The 12,923-nt window shown below is 33.1% G+C and overlaps 1 protein-coding gene across 2 annotated transcripts; it reads right to left on the bottom strand.

The window, feature by feature from the left end:
* Positions 1 to 760: 760 nt before the first annotated feature.
* LOC146942042 (mitogen-activated protein kinase kinase kinase 5-like) lies at positions 761 to 6,984 on the bottom strand. Of its 2 annotated transcripts, none has more exons than XR_015032560.1 (12): positions 6,432 to 6,881; positions 5,725 to 5,861; positions 4,666 to 5,206; positions 4,486 to 4,573; positions 3,671 to 3,733; positions 3,413 to 3,576; positions 2,750 to 2,825; positions 2,459 to 2,518; positions 2,246 to 2,371; positions 1,572 to 1,823; positions 1,321 to 1,439; positions 761 to 1,228 (listed from the first exon to the last, which is right to left on the bottom strand). XR_015032560.1 is itself a non-coding variant. In XM_085755994.1 (12 exons), the coding sequence occupies exons 1-12, from the start codon at positions 6,746 to 6,748 to the stop codon at positions 1,042 to 1,044; spliced, it is 2,118 nt and encodes a 705-aa protein (XP_085612120.1). In that variant the 5' UTR covers positions 6,749 to 6,984; the 3' UTR covers positions 761 to 1,041. The 2 variants fall into 2 exon arrangements, 1 of the variants encoding a protein (XP_085612120.1); XM_085755994.1 differs by having other exon boundaries at positions 1,321 to 1,427; positions 6,432 to 6,984.
* Positions 6,985 to 12,923: the final 5,939 nt, after the last annotated feature.

The following is a 12,923-nucleotide window of genomic DNA, read 5'->3' as shown; positions in this document are numbered from 1 at the left end:
GACACCAAAAGCTAAATTTGAAGAACAAGAAGATGGAGGTGAAAGAAATGAGAATGTTTGTCATCCATCTTGATGGCACTCACACGAATTTGGGATGATAGAGAGCAAAAGGTGAAAATTGATCCGAACAATTTCAGATCCAAACAGATTTGAAATACAAGTCGTTGTCGGACATTCTACTTTGATCATTCATACTAACTCCATAAACCACTGCTATGAAGGTCTCTGTTCAAAAATATATTAAGCAAATATCTCATGTGTCTTAAAATGGATCGCAAAATTTATCTCACATAAAATCCGGTGTACTAATGCTTCTGCAAGAACTTGGTTTCCACCGTGACAAACAACCATTGGTATTGGTGAAGAACTGATAAAGTAGGTTCTCAGACTTATGTACCATAGATGAACCTCTAATTGGAGATCCCCAATTACCCTTGAACAGCCTTGCTCTCTCGGAGCAAGTTATTGGGATCAAAATAGCATCACAATGAAGGGAGAAGATGGATCTGATTGCAGATGGGCTAGTACCAATAAAACTTGATGGAGGCAAGGGAATGTTTCTAAAAACTTATCAAAGATAGGACGTTCCGCTTCTTGGGGGAACAAAGTGGGTTTTAAACTCATGACAGAATTTCTTTTGGATTTTAGACAACCAACTTCCTTTAATATTTTTCCTCCCAAACCATATAGTGTTAAAGGTGCAAATGCAAATTGCATGCCAGAGTAGTGAACTACCTTACCTTGTTTTGCCATCCATGGATGTATCTAAAAAATATATATATATATAATAATAAATTAAATTTTACATGTGAATTTCTTTCGTGGAGTAGGTTCAACTAATAGGTCTAACCTAGCCTTCTCATGTACATACATAACAATAACTTCAAATAAATGTCGCCTCTTCTATTTGTTTTTGTGAATTTCTAGCTTCTACAATCCTGCAATGGTAAGTACCAATATATCCAGTAGACTCTGATACTACTGAGGTTTATGGACTGGTCCCTGTCTCACTGTAAGTGAAATCTCAGCTGATGACATGCTTCATAGGTGCTTCACGATTCTCATAATGGAGAAGGGTATGTTGGAGGATTTGGTAACAGTCATGCAATTGCGGTTATTAGATTTAAAGGGAGATTGAGGACTGTTATCATCGGTCAGCGAGCAAGGAGATACAGGAGAAGATCTAATGTGTTTGGATTCCTCGGTATCAGCTTTTTTGGAAGTGTCACTGTCATAAACAAAGCAACAAAGAGAATGATGTCAATACAGTACCCAGATATGATTTTGTAAATACTAACAGCAAAGTGACCAAAATGTTACCCGATTAAGTTTTGAAGTTTGCAAAAAATTCGTGCACGAAAGGAGGATGGCACCACACCACGGCTATGTTTTGAACCGTGCCCTGGACTGTGTTTACGCGATTCATCCTACAAAAGAAACTATAAGACAATGTCTCATCGGCTAATCATTAATTTATTCATAATGATTGTCATTAGTCCACGATCAATGTGTTTAAATATATGATTGTCATTAGTCCACGATCAATGTGTTTAAATATAACTAGCACTTACTCTGGGGCTGGTGTTTTCCTTAGGGCAGCCTTGTGAATAAACTATGGTGTCTTCCTTGTGACAGCCTTGTGAATGAACTATAACATCTTGTTCATGCAAATTTTGTACAAATGGATGTGTTAGAAGCACCGCTGCGGATGGTCGATCTGCAGGATTCCTTTGGAAACACTGCTCAAGGAAATCCTGTCCTTCTGGAGATAACATTTTGGGTATGTCCGGGGATCTGTGCAGTACCTTGAACATGGCTTGATGCTGATAAACAGAATACAAACAAGCCATTAAATTATCAAGTAGCAAAAGTTCATTTAAGGGACACAAGGAATTCAATCAAATGCCTTCTTAGACACGTGAAAGGATAATCAAATTAAGATGTACATTAACATTTAAAAAAAAAAAAAAAAAGGAAGACCAGCAAACAATTCAATATAATGGGAGAAATAAACCCATGCATAATATGATGTATAACACAAGTAGTTTTCCTTCTAATCTTTTTTCTTATGAAAATACATGCCAAAACAAGGGAAAAGGATAATAGCCAAAGAGAAGATGTTGCATGTCTACCCTGCCTTGCAACCAAAGGTGGAGGAGCTATTGATCTTAAATATTATTACTAACGAATTAATATGTACAATCCTGGACTAAAATGAGTTAACAAGCATAGAAAATGTGCTCACTCCTGGAAACTCGCTCCAAGGGGGTTTTCCTGTCAGCATTTCAATGATGGTGCATCCTAAGCTCCATATATCAACAGCCATGGCAACAGTGGGATTGGTTTCATTCTTCATGGCAGCCATCATGAGCTTCAATCAACAAATTAAAGTTAAAATGGCACAAGTCATTACTCATTACGCATCTAAAACCTGTAGGCAATAGGAGTAACACAATACCTCTGGAGCCATCCAGTAGGGACTTCCTTTCAGCGAAAGTTCATATGATTTCTCTGTCAGCTAAAAGGAGCACAATGTTCAAATAATAAGATCGCCAGAAAAGTCAAGAAAACAAAACAAAAAGACTCTGGATTCAATGATGATCTAATTATTACAGCTATGTCGACCAATTAACACGTGTAAGTTGAGACACTAGAAGACAATTTATATATGTCCTCTAAAAAAATAACAATTTATATATGTCCGAACATAATTAAAATGTAAATAGAAAAACAGAATTTCTCAACTCACAATTTTCGACACCCCAAAATCTGCAAGCTTGACAATGCCAGATGCATCAACCAGCAAGTTTGCACCTTTAATGTCCCTTAAGAATCATATACAGAAAAGACAATCAGACTTCATTTCTGAAAAATCTGACCAAAAAAATGATTTTTTACCAGATGAGGAACAAATTTCATATGATCTTATCATTTATTTAAGGGTTTACAATTCAAGGGTTTAGGATAAAGAATTAACAAGAAAGTAAGCTCATTTTTGTAAAGATGAGAATGTTACGATGGATAAGGGATAAAAAAAGACAAGTTAAAAGATAAGATTAAGAATACAATCAACAGAAGAATGTTGAGGTAGCAGCTATTATTAAAAAAGAAAGTAAATTTTCACTTTAGGTGGTTTGATAATGTGTGGAGGAGACCCACAAATGCAACAGCAATGAGGGTAGATTAGCTGAAGCATAGTCCGAGAAATTTGATTTCAAATCGTTAGGTATTAGGAGTTATTCATTATAGGATGTTATGGTGTTATTTGATCTATGTAACAGACCCACCTAATTTGAACATACTTTGTCGGTTTATGTGGTTGTATGACATGAATTTAACTAGTATCAACTTGTCATCATTCAAAGAAATAAAATGAGGTATATTGGCTCAATTTAGCAGATATAATTGTTACCGGTGGATAGTCTTGGTACTGTGTAAGTACGCCAGTCCAGAGAGAATATGCCTCGTAAAATTGCGAACCACAGATTCTGTCATAACCCCACAATGGTCTTGCATAAACTTCTGAAGTGATCCAGGATGGACATATTCCATATATATGCACAATCGATCACCAACCTGAAAACAAAGATGATTCACAAATTCAATCTTATTTACAATCATAATGATTGTTGTGTAAGCATACTTGGGGGAAAGAACAATAAGAACTCACCACTTCACTGCCATAATATTCCACAATGTTGGGGTGGTGTAGTTGGCCAAGAATTCTGATTTCCTGAAAGTAGGGACAATTCAGAATAACGTACTATATGTCACTCAATTTGAAAATGTGTACAAAGATTGTATTTCAGTGCGAAAAGGAGACAAAATTCTACGAAAAAATGAGCTGTAACTCAAAGAACTTCAGAAACGGTACCGACAGTGTAATGCACAATAACTTGGCTTCTATATTAGGTAGAAAAATAATCTTACTGCTGAGGTTATTACTTGTTGTGTATGTGTTTGTGTGAACTGTACTAACTAAGTACCAACAGTGTAATTGAAAGATTTTTTTGTTTGTATAGTTAAAATTTAAATAAAATAAACATCGGTAATAAAGCTTTATTGTAACACCTCTATCTGTCTAAGTGTGTTTTCTACTCAATTACTTTGCTTTTTCTTTATTAAACAAAACTAGGATTATCTGTTGTAATTATCACAACATTGAACTGGAAAACACAACACACTGACATGGATTCACTTATGATAGAGGTGGAGGATGGAAACAAATCATAAGCTTGATGAAAGTACTATAAATACTAGTGTTTTAAAAAAAAGTATTCCTTTCAATTGGCAGTTAACCTGAAGTGGTAACTTGGCTAAATCAATATTTCATTTAAGAGAAATAATCATGGCAAATTAAACAGTGCTATGGAGTTGACCATGATGTAATACTTTTAATATCAGCATAATATTGCTGTCTCTAGTAGAGGTATTCTTGTTTTTTAACAAAGTAAAATCAGAATATTAGGATTTTGGAAGAAGAACCTGATCGAGTTGCTTTATGCAGTCAGTAGATTTAGGATCATCAGGAACCAGATCCACCTCTTTCAATGCACATGAGGCTCCGGTCTCTCTGTTAGAAAAACAGGAATATACATGAGTAACTGCAGAAAGGGAAAACTTTAAAGTAGACTAGACTCAATGAACAGAAAAATGTCTGCATACAGGTTTGTTGCATGATAAACACTTCCAAACGATCCCCGTCCAATAAGTTTTCCTTTCTGCCATTGACCCTTCATTGAATGGATGTTTTCTGTTGAGTGATTCATCGTGACACTTGACTGATGTGCAGGTGATTGTTGTGGCGGTGGTGAAGCTCTAGGTGGAAGGGGTAATGGATGTGCATCTAAATGGTTATTTTCAGGCCACACTCTGGTGCAAAATTTAGAGTGCTGCTGAGAACCCCCTTGAATAGTGTGGCGGTGGTGGTTAGCAGGACTGTGGTTCCCCAAGCTACGACGAGGAGACAAGTCTGGACTATGAGCAGTTTTAGCAGGCAACACTCTGAACATGTCATTAAAATCTTGAGGAAGAATGATAGAAGGATCAAGTAAATCAACACTGCTTAATCGGCGCGGACTGGTAACAGGACTGGAGAATATGCTGTTTGGGGCACTCTTGGCAGCAAATTGCAATTTTGAGTTGGAAATACCTTCACAGTCATTACCATGAGAGTGTTTTCTAGTATCTTTACAAGAACTATTGCCTGTATAAATTAACAACAGGAGAAAGGTAAAACAGTGGACAGCTCAAATGTGTAAAAGGTAAAACATTTGAAGCACAAATTTGACATCAAAATTCGACAACTTAAATGGTTAACACAATAAGTGGTTAATTATGTTAAACAGATGGTTAATCAATATAACAAGGTGTTACAACTCATTAATCATTCAAACAATTAACCACGATTTTGAACTTCATTGACTACTACTTACAGGTTTTCAAATATATTCATTAACCATCCAAATTGTGTTCAAATATACACTTGAAAATCATTTTTAACAGCGTTTAAAATTGTGTTTAATTATGTTGAGGATGGTTAACAAGTTGCGACGCCTCTTATATTCATTAACCATCCACTTAACATAATTAACCACATATTTGAACTGTGGTAACCATTTGTTGATTTTGATATCAAAATAATATTTCTCAATAAGAAATATGAAATATCTCATATACATAATTCATGAGATCTTGCAACAAATTTGGAGGAGAAGAACTCACTTGACATCAAGCCTCTGGTAGGCGGAATATTCACTCTCAAATCACTCTTTGCATTTCCAGTCACCGTGTTAAAAAAATGTCTGCCCAAATTGCTGGAAGACCTTAAACTTCTCACAGTATCATGATCCGCCGACTTTCTGATATTTGAGTGAAAAACAAAATTAACACAACAAAACTACATCCTATGCAACACAACTAACTCAATAGTTTATATAAGTAATCCATCATGAAGGAATGGTAAGCAAAAGAGGAATGCTAGTAAGTAGGACCACTCTCTTTCAAACACTCAGTCATTTATTGGGTGAAACTCCTGTGGGTCTCACCACTCTATGTAAAACCTATTTCTAAAGTGCGAGATCTACATCCAATAAAAGAGATTGTGCTAGAAAGTGAGCGTTCCTAGCATTTCTCTAAGCAAAAATGATCAAATTACGCATATTAAAAAAAGGTAGTTGAACACAATACTAATTAGTAGCAAGTGCCGTGTCAGAATTTCACACCTAATCATTTATTTCTCTACACCGTGAAATCTTTCACGGGATACACTAGTTTCATAAGAAGATTATTACATAATCCAAGTTAATTAGCACCTTATAACTGAAATAACTAACTAAATAAATTAACTACTATAAACCTTTGACCGTGTCAAATTAAACTAAACTAAACAAAAATTAAACAGAAGAAAAATGATTAAATTAAATTATGACCTGGAAAAAGGTAAGGCGGAAGCATGATGATCGGGTCGTCGGGTGGTCAACGGTGACTCAGGAAGCGGAAGTGGTTGAGGAACAGCGGACGTAGACCAATGATCAGAGCTAGTCCGATAAGGAGAAGCAGGTAAAGAAAAAGAAACAGCAACGTCAGTTGAATGAAAAGATTCACCAACGTCTTGGTCGTTAGGGTAACATAACCTTTTCTGTCTGGTAAGCCTACGTTGTTGAATCGATTGTCCTTTACTACCTTGGCTAGAAGAAGAAGAAGAAGAAGAAGAAGAACAAGATTTTTTAGTAGTAGTAGGAGTCATTGGTGTTTGTTTTTGTTGAAGTCCTCATTCAGAGTGTTTTGTTGTATTGAGTTTGCTATGCCATGGAATTTGGAAAGTGGAAAGATAGAAACTCCCACGAAAGAAACATTAACATCAATTTTCCAATTCAAACTCTACCTTTTGTTCTTCTGTGTTGAATAAAGAATTTTTTTTTTTTCAGATTTTTGTTTACGTGGTCAAATGTTCTTACTTTGACTTTTGGTTTTAATTAAACTTTGTGTTAGGAAATTAACATTGACTTGGGGTTTTGTGTATAAACTCATGCCTAATTCCACCCATTAACCTTATCTCAATGATAGTATATAGTTTGATTGGGATAGTCATGGCACAAGTTTGGTAAATAGTCAATTGTTTTATATAAACAAGATCGGAGTGAGTATTTGATTTTGGTGTTATTGTTGTCTTTATTCATATCTTTCTTTTAATCATTTATTCTTTCTTATTTAAATAATTTATTTTAATCATTCGTTCTTCATTTTCTTTCATCTAAAATGAACTAAAGATACCCAATGACACCAAAGACACACACCCAAGTATTTTTCAAGAGAGTACTAGCAATTAAAAATCTTTTGGATAAAAAAGTTTTCTCTAAAATATTTAAATTCATATATCTGTACTCTATCCATTTTTTTATAACACCGTGTAACAAAATTACAAATATTATAATAAAATGTTGGAATAGTAAATTTGTTTCAAATATGTTAGACTATTGCTAAATTAATATTAATGTATAAATATACTCAATATTAATTTTTCACATTTTCAACATATATTGGCAGTATTGTAAAAAATAAATAGATCTTTTTTTTGGTAGTGAGATATATTTAAAAAATTAATAAAAAGATATCTATTTTCTAGAGAATATATCTATTTTTAAATGTAGAGTAATTGCTTGTTTGCTCCATACTCCTTCTCACAAGGGTCCGCACACCACAATGCTTCTCAAGTTCTAAATCTCATCACATTCATCACAACCTAAATGTAACATTATTTTTCTTTAGTTTTTTTTAGGGAAACTGTAACATTATTTATACATTTACTAGATTGTTGACCCGTGCGCCACACGGGTCGAATAGACTGTAATATATAAAAGTAAAGTATAAGAGATGAAATAATTGATATCCCGTGGTATAAATATTACTTTTGCTTCTTTAAATTTGTTCCAATCAAAATAATCTTTCTTTACTATAGCCTATCTTTATGCCTGTGAGGACTAAAAAGAACAGCAAAAATAACAAATGTAATAAACACTAATGTTTTGGATATATTCAATTTCTTCTATAGATTCTATCTGAATGCTATAAGATTTGTTCATGAATGTAAAAAAAGTATTGAATATGAAGTCAGAATAGAGATTTATGGTTTATGTAAAAATAAAAAATAAAAAGAATAGAGATTTATGCTACTCGGAGAAATTTAATTGTTTTTCTAGGCAAGCAAACTTATCATTTCATTAAGAATAAAATCATGAATACAACTTGTACAAAAAAAAAAAATCATGAATACAACTTGGTATAGTCTCATAAACTTGCCTCCCAGTAAACTCTACCATTATTATTATTATTACCCCAAATTTTGCCTTGCAAAAAAATCATGGATAAGTAAAGAAAAAGAAAGAGGAAAATATTAGGGTTTTTGTTGAGGTAGCATTTAATGATGCAAATTTAGAACATAACAAAATTAATAAATAAGGATATATATATATATATATATATATATATATATATATATATATATATATATATATATAGAGAGAGAGAGAGAGAGAGAGGATGTTTATTATGAGAATGACTATCTTATATAAGAATGGTGAGAATAATTATCAACCATTTGATTAAAAGTTAATGGCTGAGATTTAAATGATCAATTAATATACCACGTGCACTATATTTTATCTCACGCGGGCCCCTTATTGACTATTGTTATTGTTCTTCTACTTCCAGATAGCAAACGAAACCCTTTTCACCCAAAGCAAACCCTTCTTCTTCCTTGACCAAACTAGAACGCCGACCCGTGCGCCGCACGGGTCTTATGAGCTAAAAATTATAATATATAAATAAACTAACGTTGAATGTTTGGATACAATTGTCTTACTAATACAACATAATAATGTATGAAAAGTCTGAGATAGTGAAAAGAACATGGATTACAACGCAATCATGCCCTTACATTTCGAAAAACTTCTCAAGGAAAAAGGACCTTGATAATTCGGAATTCGTCCGTGAGGAAAACAATGTCTGAAAACTTTTTGCATTCGAGAATTAAACTCAAGTTGTCTTGGACAATTTATCCTCTTGTAGAGCTCATTATTCACTTGAGAGTTGAGACCAATCTTACTTATTAATTCAACTTAAAAGATATGTATTAAATCACTCAAATGAAAACACTTAATTAAAAATGATAACAATCACATAAACAAATTAAAATTCTTTTTTTTTTTATTACAAAGAGGGCATAAAGCCCAACGATCTATAACCTCATCAAAATTGTTTTAAATTTAACTTACGGTTTAGAAGTTTATTATAAAAACAAAAAAAAATCAACACCAAAATAAGATATGAATTAAAGCAAAGGAAAAATAGGGTCGTAAATTGCATCAAATATAGCAGCTACATATAAGGTTTAGTAGAGCAATGTGCAATACATAAAACACAATTCATAGATGCTTGGTTGGTTCTAAAAGCTGCAGCGTCATCAACCAAGTGATCCTACTTAAAATCTTGTGTCGGTTTTAGAGGTTTGCTAATAAAGTATAATTAATTAAAGATTAGTGTCGTGAATATATATTTTAAAAGCGAATTTAATTCAACCAAAACTTGTGTGGCACAATGGTAAAAACAGTGGAGAATGACCATCTGCAACCGTACTCAACTAAGATTACAGTTATGATAAATATGAAAGAGTAAGATAATAAAATGTAGTTCATTAGTTTCACTAAATAATCTCTAATATTCGGAGAAAGCCAATAAAGCTTTTAAAACCAAAAAAATAAAAATTCACAAAGTAATTAATCTCAAAGAAATATATAAAAGAAGGCAAAGATACAATGTAAAAAAGGTGGCTCAATATAATTCACAAAGCATAGGATAGAAAGAAATAGGAAGTACTCCCTCCGGTCCTTATTATAAGAAGAAAAAGCAAAAAACATCAAAACCAATGTAATCATTAATTAGTGTAACTTTTTAAATATTTTTACAAAGGAAAATGCTACTTCTCAAGAAAAAAAGCTTCAAGAATTTTTCAATAAATAGTTGGCAAATTTTAATTGGATGATTTATTTGTTCACTTCCTATTTTTCAGCCACACCTCCTTGAATTGTGGCAAATAGTGCATTGTGATTGACTATTCTTTATTCTTGAAGAATTATTGATGTTATTTTTCTAGAAATATAGCATTGCTCTTTTACAAATATACCCTCGTAAAAAGTTGTGAAACATTAAATACACCACTAATATTAAAAATAAAAATATTAAATAAGAGGTAGAAAAGTCTTTTAAGCAATAACTACACCTCAAAAGTTGTGATATTTTCTTATAATTAGGACCAAAAATTTTTTTGAAAATTTTCTTATATATAGGATCGGAGGTAGTTAATATAGAGAAGAGTAATAATCACGTAATAAAAAAATTCAAATTGATAGTTATAGAATTTGGATGAGTGGCCAATATTTCTTTTCAAGTTTATCACTCATCATCTCAATAAACCTGTGCGACGTACTGGTGAGTTAAGTACAAAAATAATTGGGTTTGTGGAAATTGATTGGTGTTTACTCATTCAGTATACCGGTCCAAAAAATTGAAGGAAGGCCATCATTTATTATATCAGTTCAAAACATTTGAAGGAAGGGCTATCATTTTCTCGAGAAAAAAAAAATAAACACTACATACTTAATTAAAAAAATATTTGATTAACATGCATCAAAATTGCAACGAACTTCTAAAAGCAATTAAAATTTGCTAATCTCATTTTTCATCCCTTGCGTAGTAAAATAAAATAAAATATCACAGACAATAATCTTTTTTAAGTTTGAACATTTGGTATATTTTCCCTTTATAACTAAAATTACAACAAAAAAAATAAAACATAAAACCAAAAAGATTAGATGCAGCAGCTATTTTTCTTTGAGAAGTCCAATTCCTTCTTTCAAACCACCTTTTATGCATTGAGCTTCACTGCCAACAAAAGTTTATGTCATTGCAAACAAAAACTAATGACCAAGTTAAAGCACTTTAAATTGCAAAGAATAATGTATATTTGAATCCAAAGATTACAAAATGGCTGCAATAGCAAGGAAGAAATAAAAAGGTAACACCAGGCCAAAACTAACAACCTAAAACCTAACAATACAAAAAAAAAAATAGAACCTCCCTGCTACAAAAGCCGCAAAACAACCGCTCCAAACCGTAATATCTATGCACACAAACTGAAGCGCCAAAAACTCTAGCGTGAACTGCATCAATGCAATGAAATGCATAGAAATTGCGGTGAAAAAATTGTTGATGCACTCTAAATCAGCCTTCACAGCAGAACCGTGTCGAAGTACACAACATAACCAAATCAAAGCGCTTAGTTATCCATCCGAACGTTTAATTTGATCCTAAACTCAAATCAAAGCACTTAGTTAATCAAATCAAAGTGCTTAGAATAGGCAGGGGTCTTAGCCACCCTCTAAATTAGGTAGCAATATATTAAAATCAAATATACAGAAACTATGAAGGGTGAAATAACCATCATGAAAGATAAATGTGTTCTCTCTCTTAAAAGCATCACATACATTTCTTATTGTAATTGCTAGAAGTAGAAAGAATAATTGTATCCTAAATAGGTATTCAGAATAAAGTAAGAGTAAGGAAAATGGACACAAGCAACAAAGTAAATATATTCAACTTAAATGAGTTATAAAATAAATCCTGTCTGCAAATGAAATAAGGAATATGTCTTCATAATGAATAACATAAAACAGAAATTGATGATAGTCTCAGAAATTGTAGGAATTACATAGAGTCATTATAATTTAACAAACACCAAAAGGCTTAAATAAAATTTCTCCTTAAATCTGTCTCCAACCTTCCCTTGTCCATCTTCTCAATTTTAACACAAACCAATTTATGCGGTTTGGTGGTTGAAGCTGATCCACCTTCTAGGTCGACATCTGCAGCAGTATCATGGTCATCAGAACCCCTCTTCAAACCTGATTTGTTAGTGGGTGTAGCAACTGGTTCAGCGTTGCTACATGAGTCAACACATTCAACAGCTTCCTATCAACAGAAATTATAACACTATTAATAAATTAGCCTTGATATAGGTAATGGACACAATATATGTCATTGAATGTAAAAATACATTTGGATCAACAGTCTTTGCAGCCAAATCCTCGCCACGTCCAGTTACCTCTTCATCACCAGAAACCTGCTGCAGATAAAAATGTGAATGACCGATTGCCATGGCTTTGCACATGCGTTTAAAACTAATGAAACAGAAATACAGAAACATAAAGTGACTAATCAACTAAACAACCTTCAAGTTATGCTTAGTCAAAAATTCTTGAATGATATTGTCTTCGGTGGTAGCCTTTTTAACTGCATAGTTCCTCCACCTATAATTGATGTTACCCTTGCTAACTTCCACCTTGAACCAGTGCCCCCAGGACACAGGATTGTTCATCAAATCCCCTACGGAAAAACAAACAGAAACGTTAACAAAAGAATGAAAAACCCCTGAATCGCTAATCCATTTACGCATAAGTTAATACATCCATACCAGTCAAGCTTTGAAACGCCATCAAGAGTTCAACACTGTGTCCTGCCATTGCAAAATCGGAATATGAAAGAGGAGATTTGGATGATGGTATACATGGTCTGTATTCAAGTGTATATATAGCTCATGATTGAAGGTATAAGGGATGTGTGGGAAACAGAAACAATATGGAGAAATGGGTAGCTGATTAACTCTGCATGGGATATGGGAAAGGTCATATTAAATACAAATGACCACATACATATCACGTTTTCTATTTTCAAGCAAAAAATCAGGAAAACATAACAATAGAAATTTGAATTTCAAAACAGGCATAATAGTGGAGGAAAAAAATGTTGAAATTTGCATCTCACGTTTATTTAGGAAGCCACAACTATAAGCTATTTTGGATTTCAAC

This window comes from Medicago sativa, chromosome 3 (genome assembly GCF_051527215.1).
Source record: "Medicago sativa cultivar Bolivia chromosome 3, Bolivia_mono, whole genome shotgun sequence".
Lineage (NCBI taxonomy): Eukaryota > Viridiplantae > Streptophyta > Magnoliopsida > Fabales > Fabaceae > Medicago > Medicago sativa.
This window is presented reverse-complemented; position numbering and strand designations above follow the sequence as displayed.

Excerpts from the sequence above, each read along its gene's own strand:
- LOC146942042 (XM_085755994.1), bottom strand. The coding sequence starts at position 6,748 with ATGACTCCTACTACTACTAAAAAATCTTGTTCTTCTTCTTCTTCTTCT. Across the intron at positions 2,519-2,749 it reads ATTTTGGGGTGTCGAAAATT|CTGACAGAGAAATCATATGA; the intron begins GTGAGTTGAGAA and ends TGCTCCTTTTAG. Across the intron at positions 1,824-2,245 it reads CTTGGAGCGAGTTTCCAGGA|CATCAAGCCATGTTCAAGGT; the intron begins GTGAGCACATTT and ends TCTGTTTATCAG.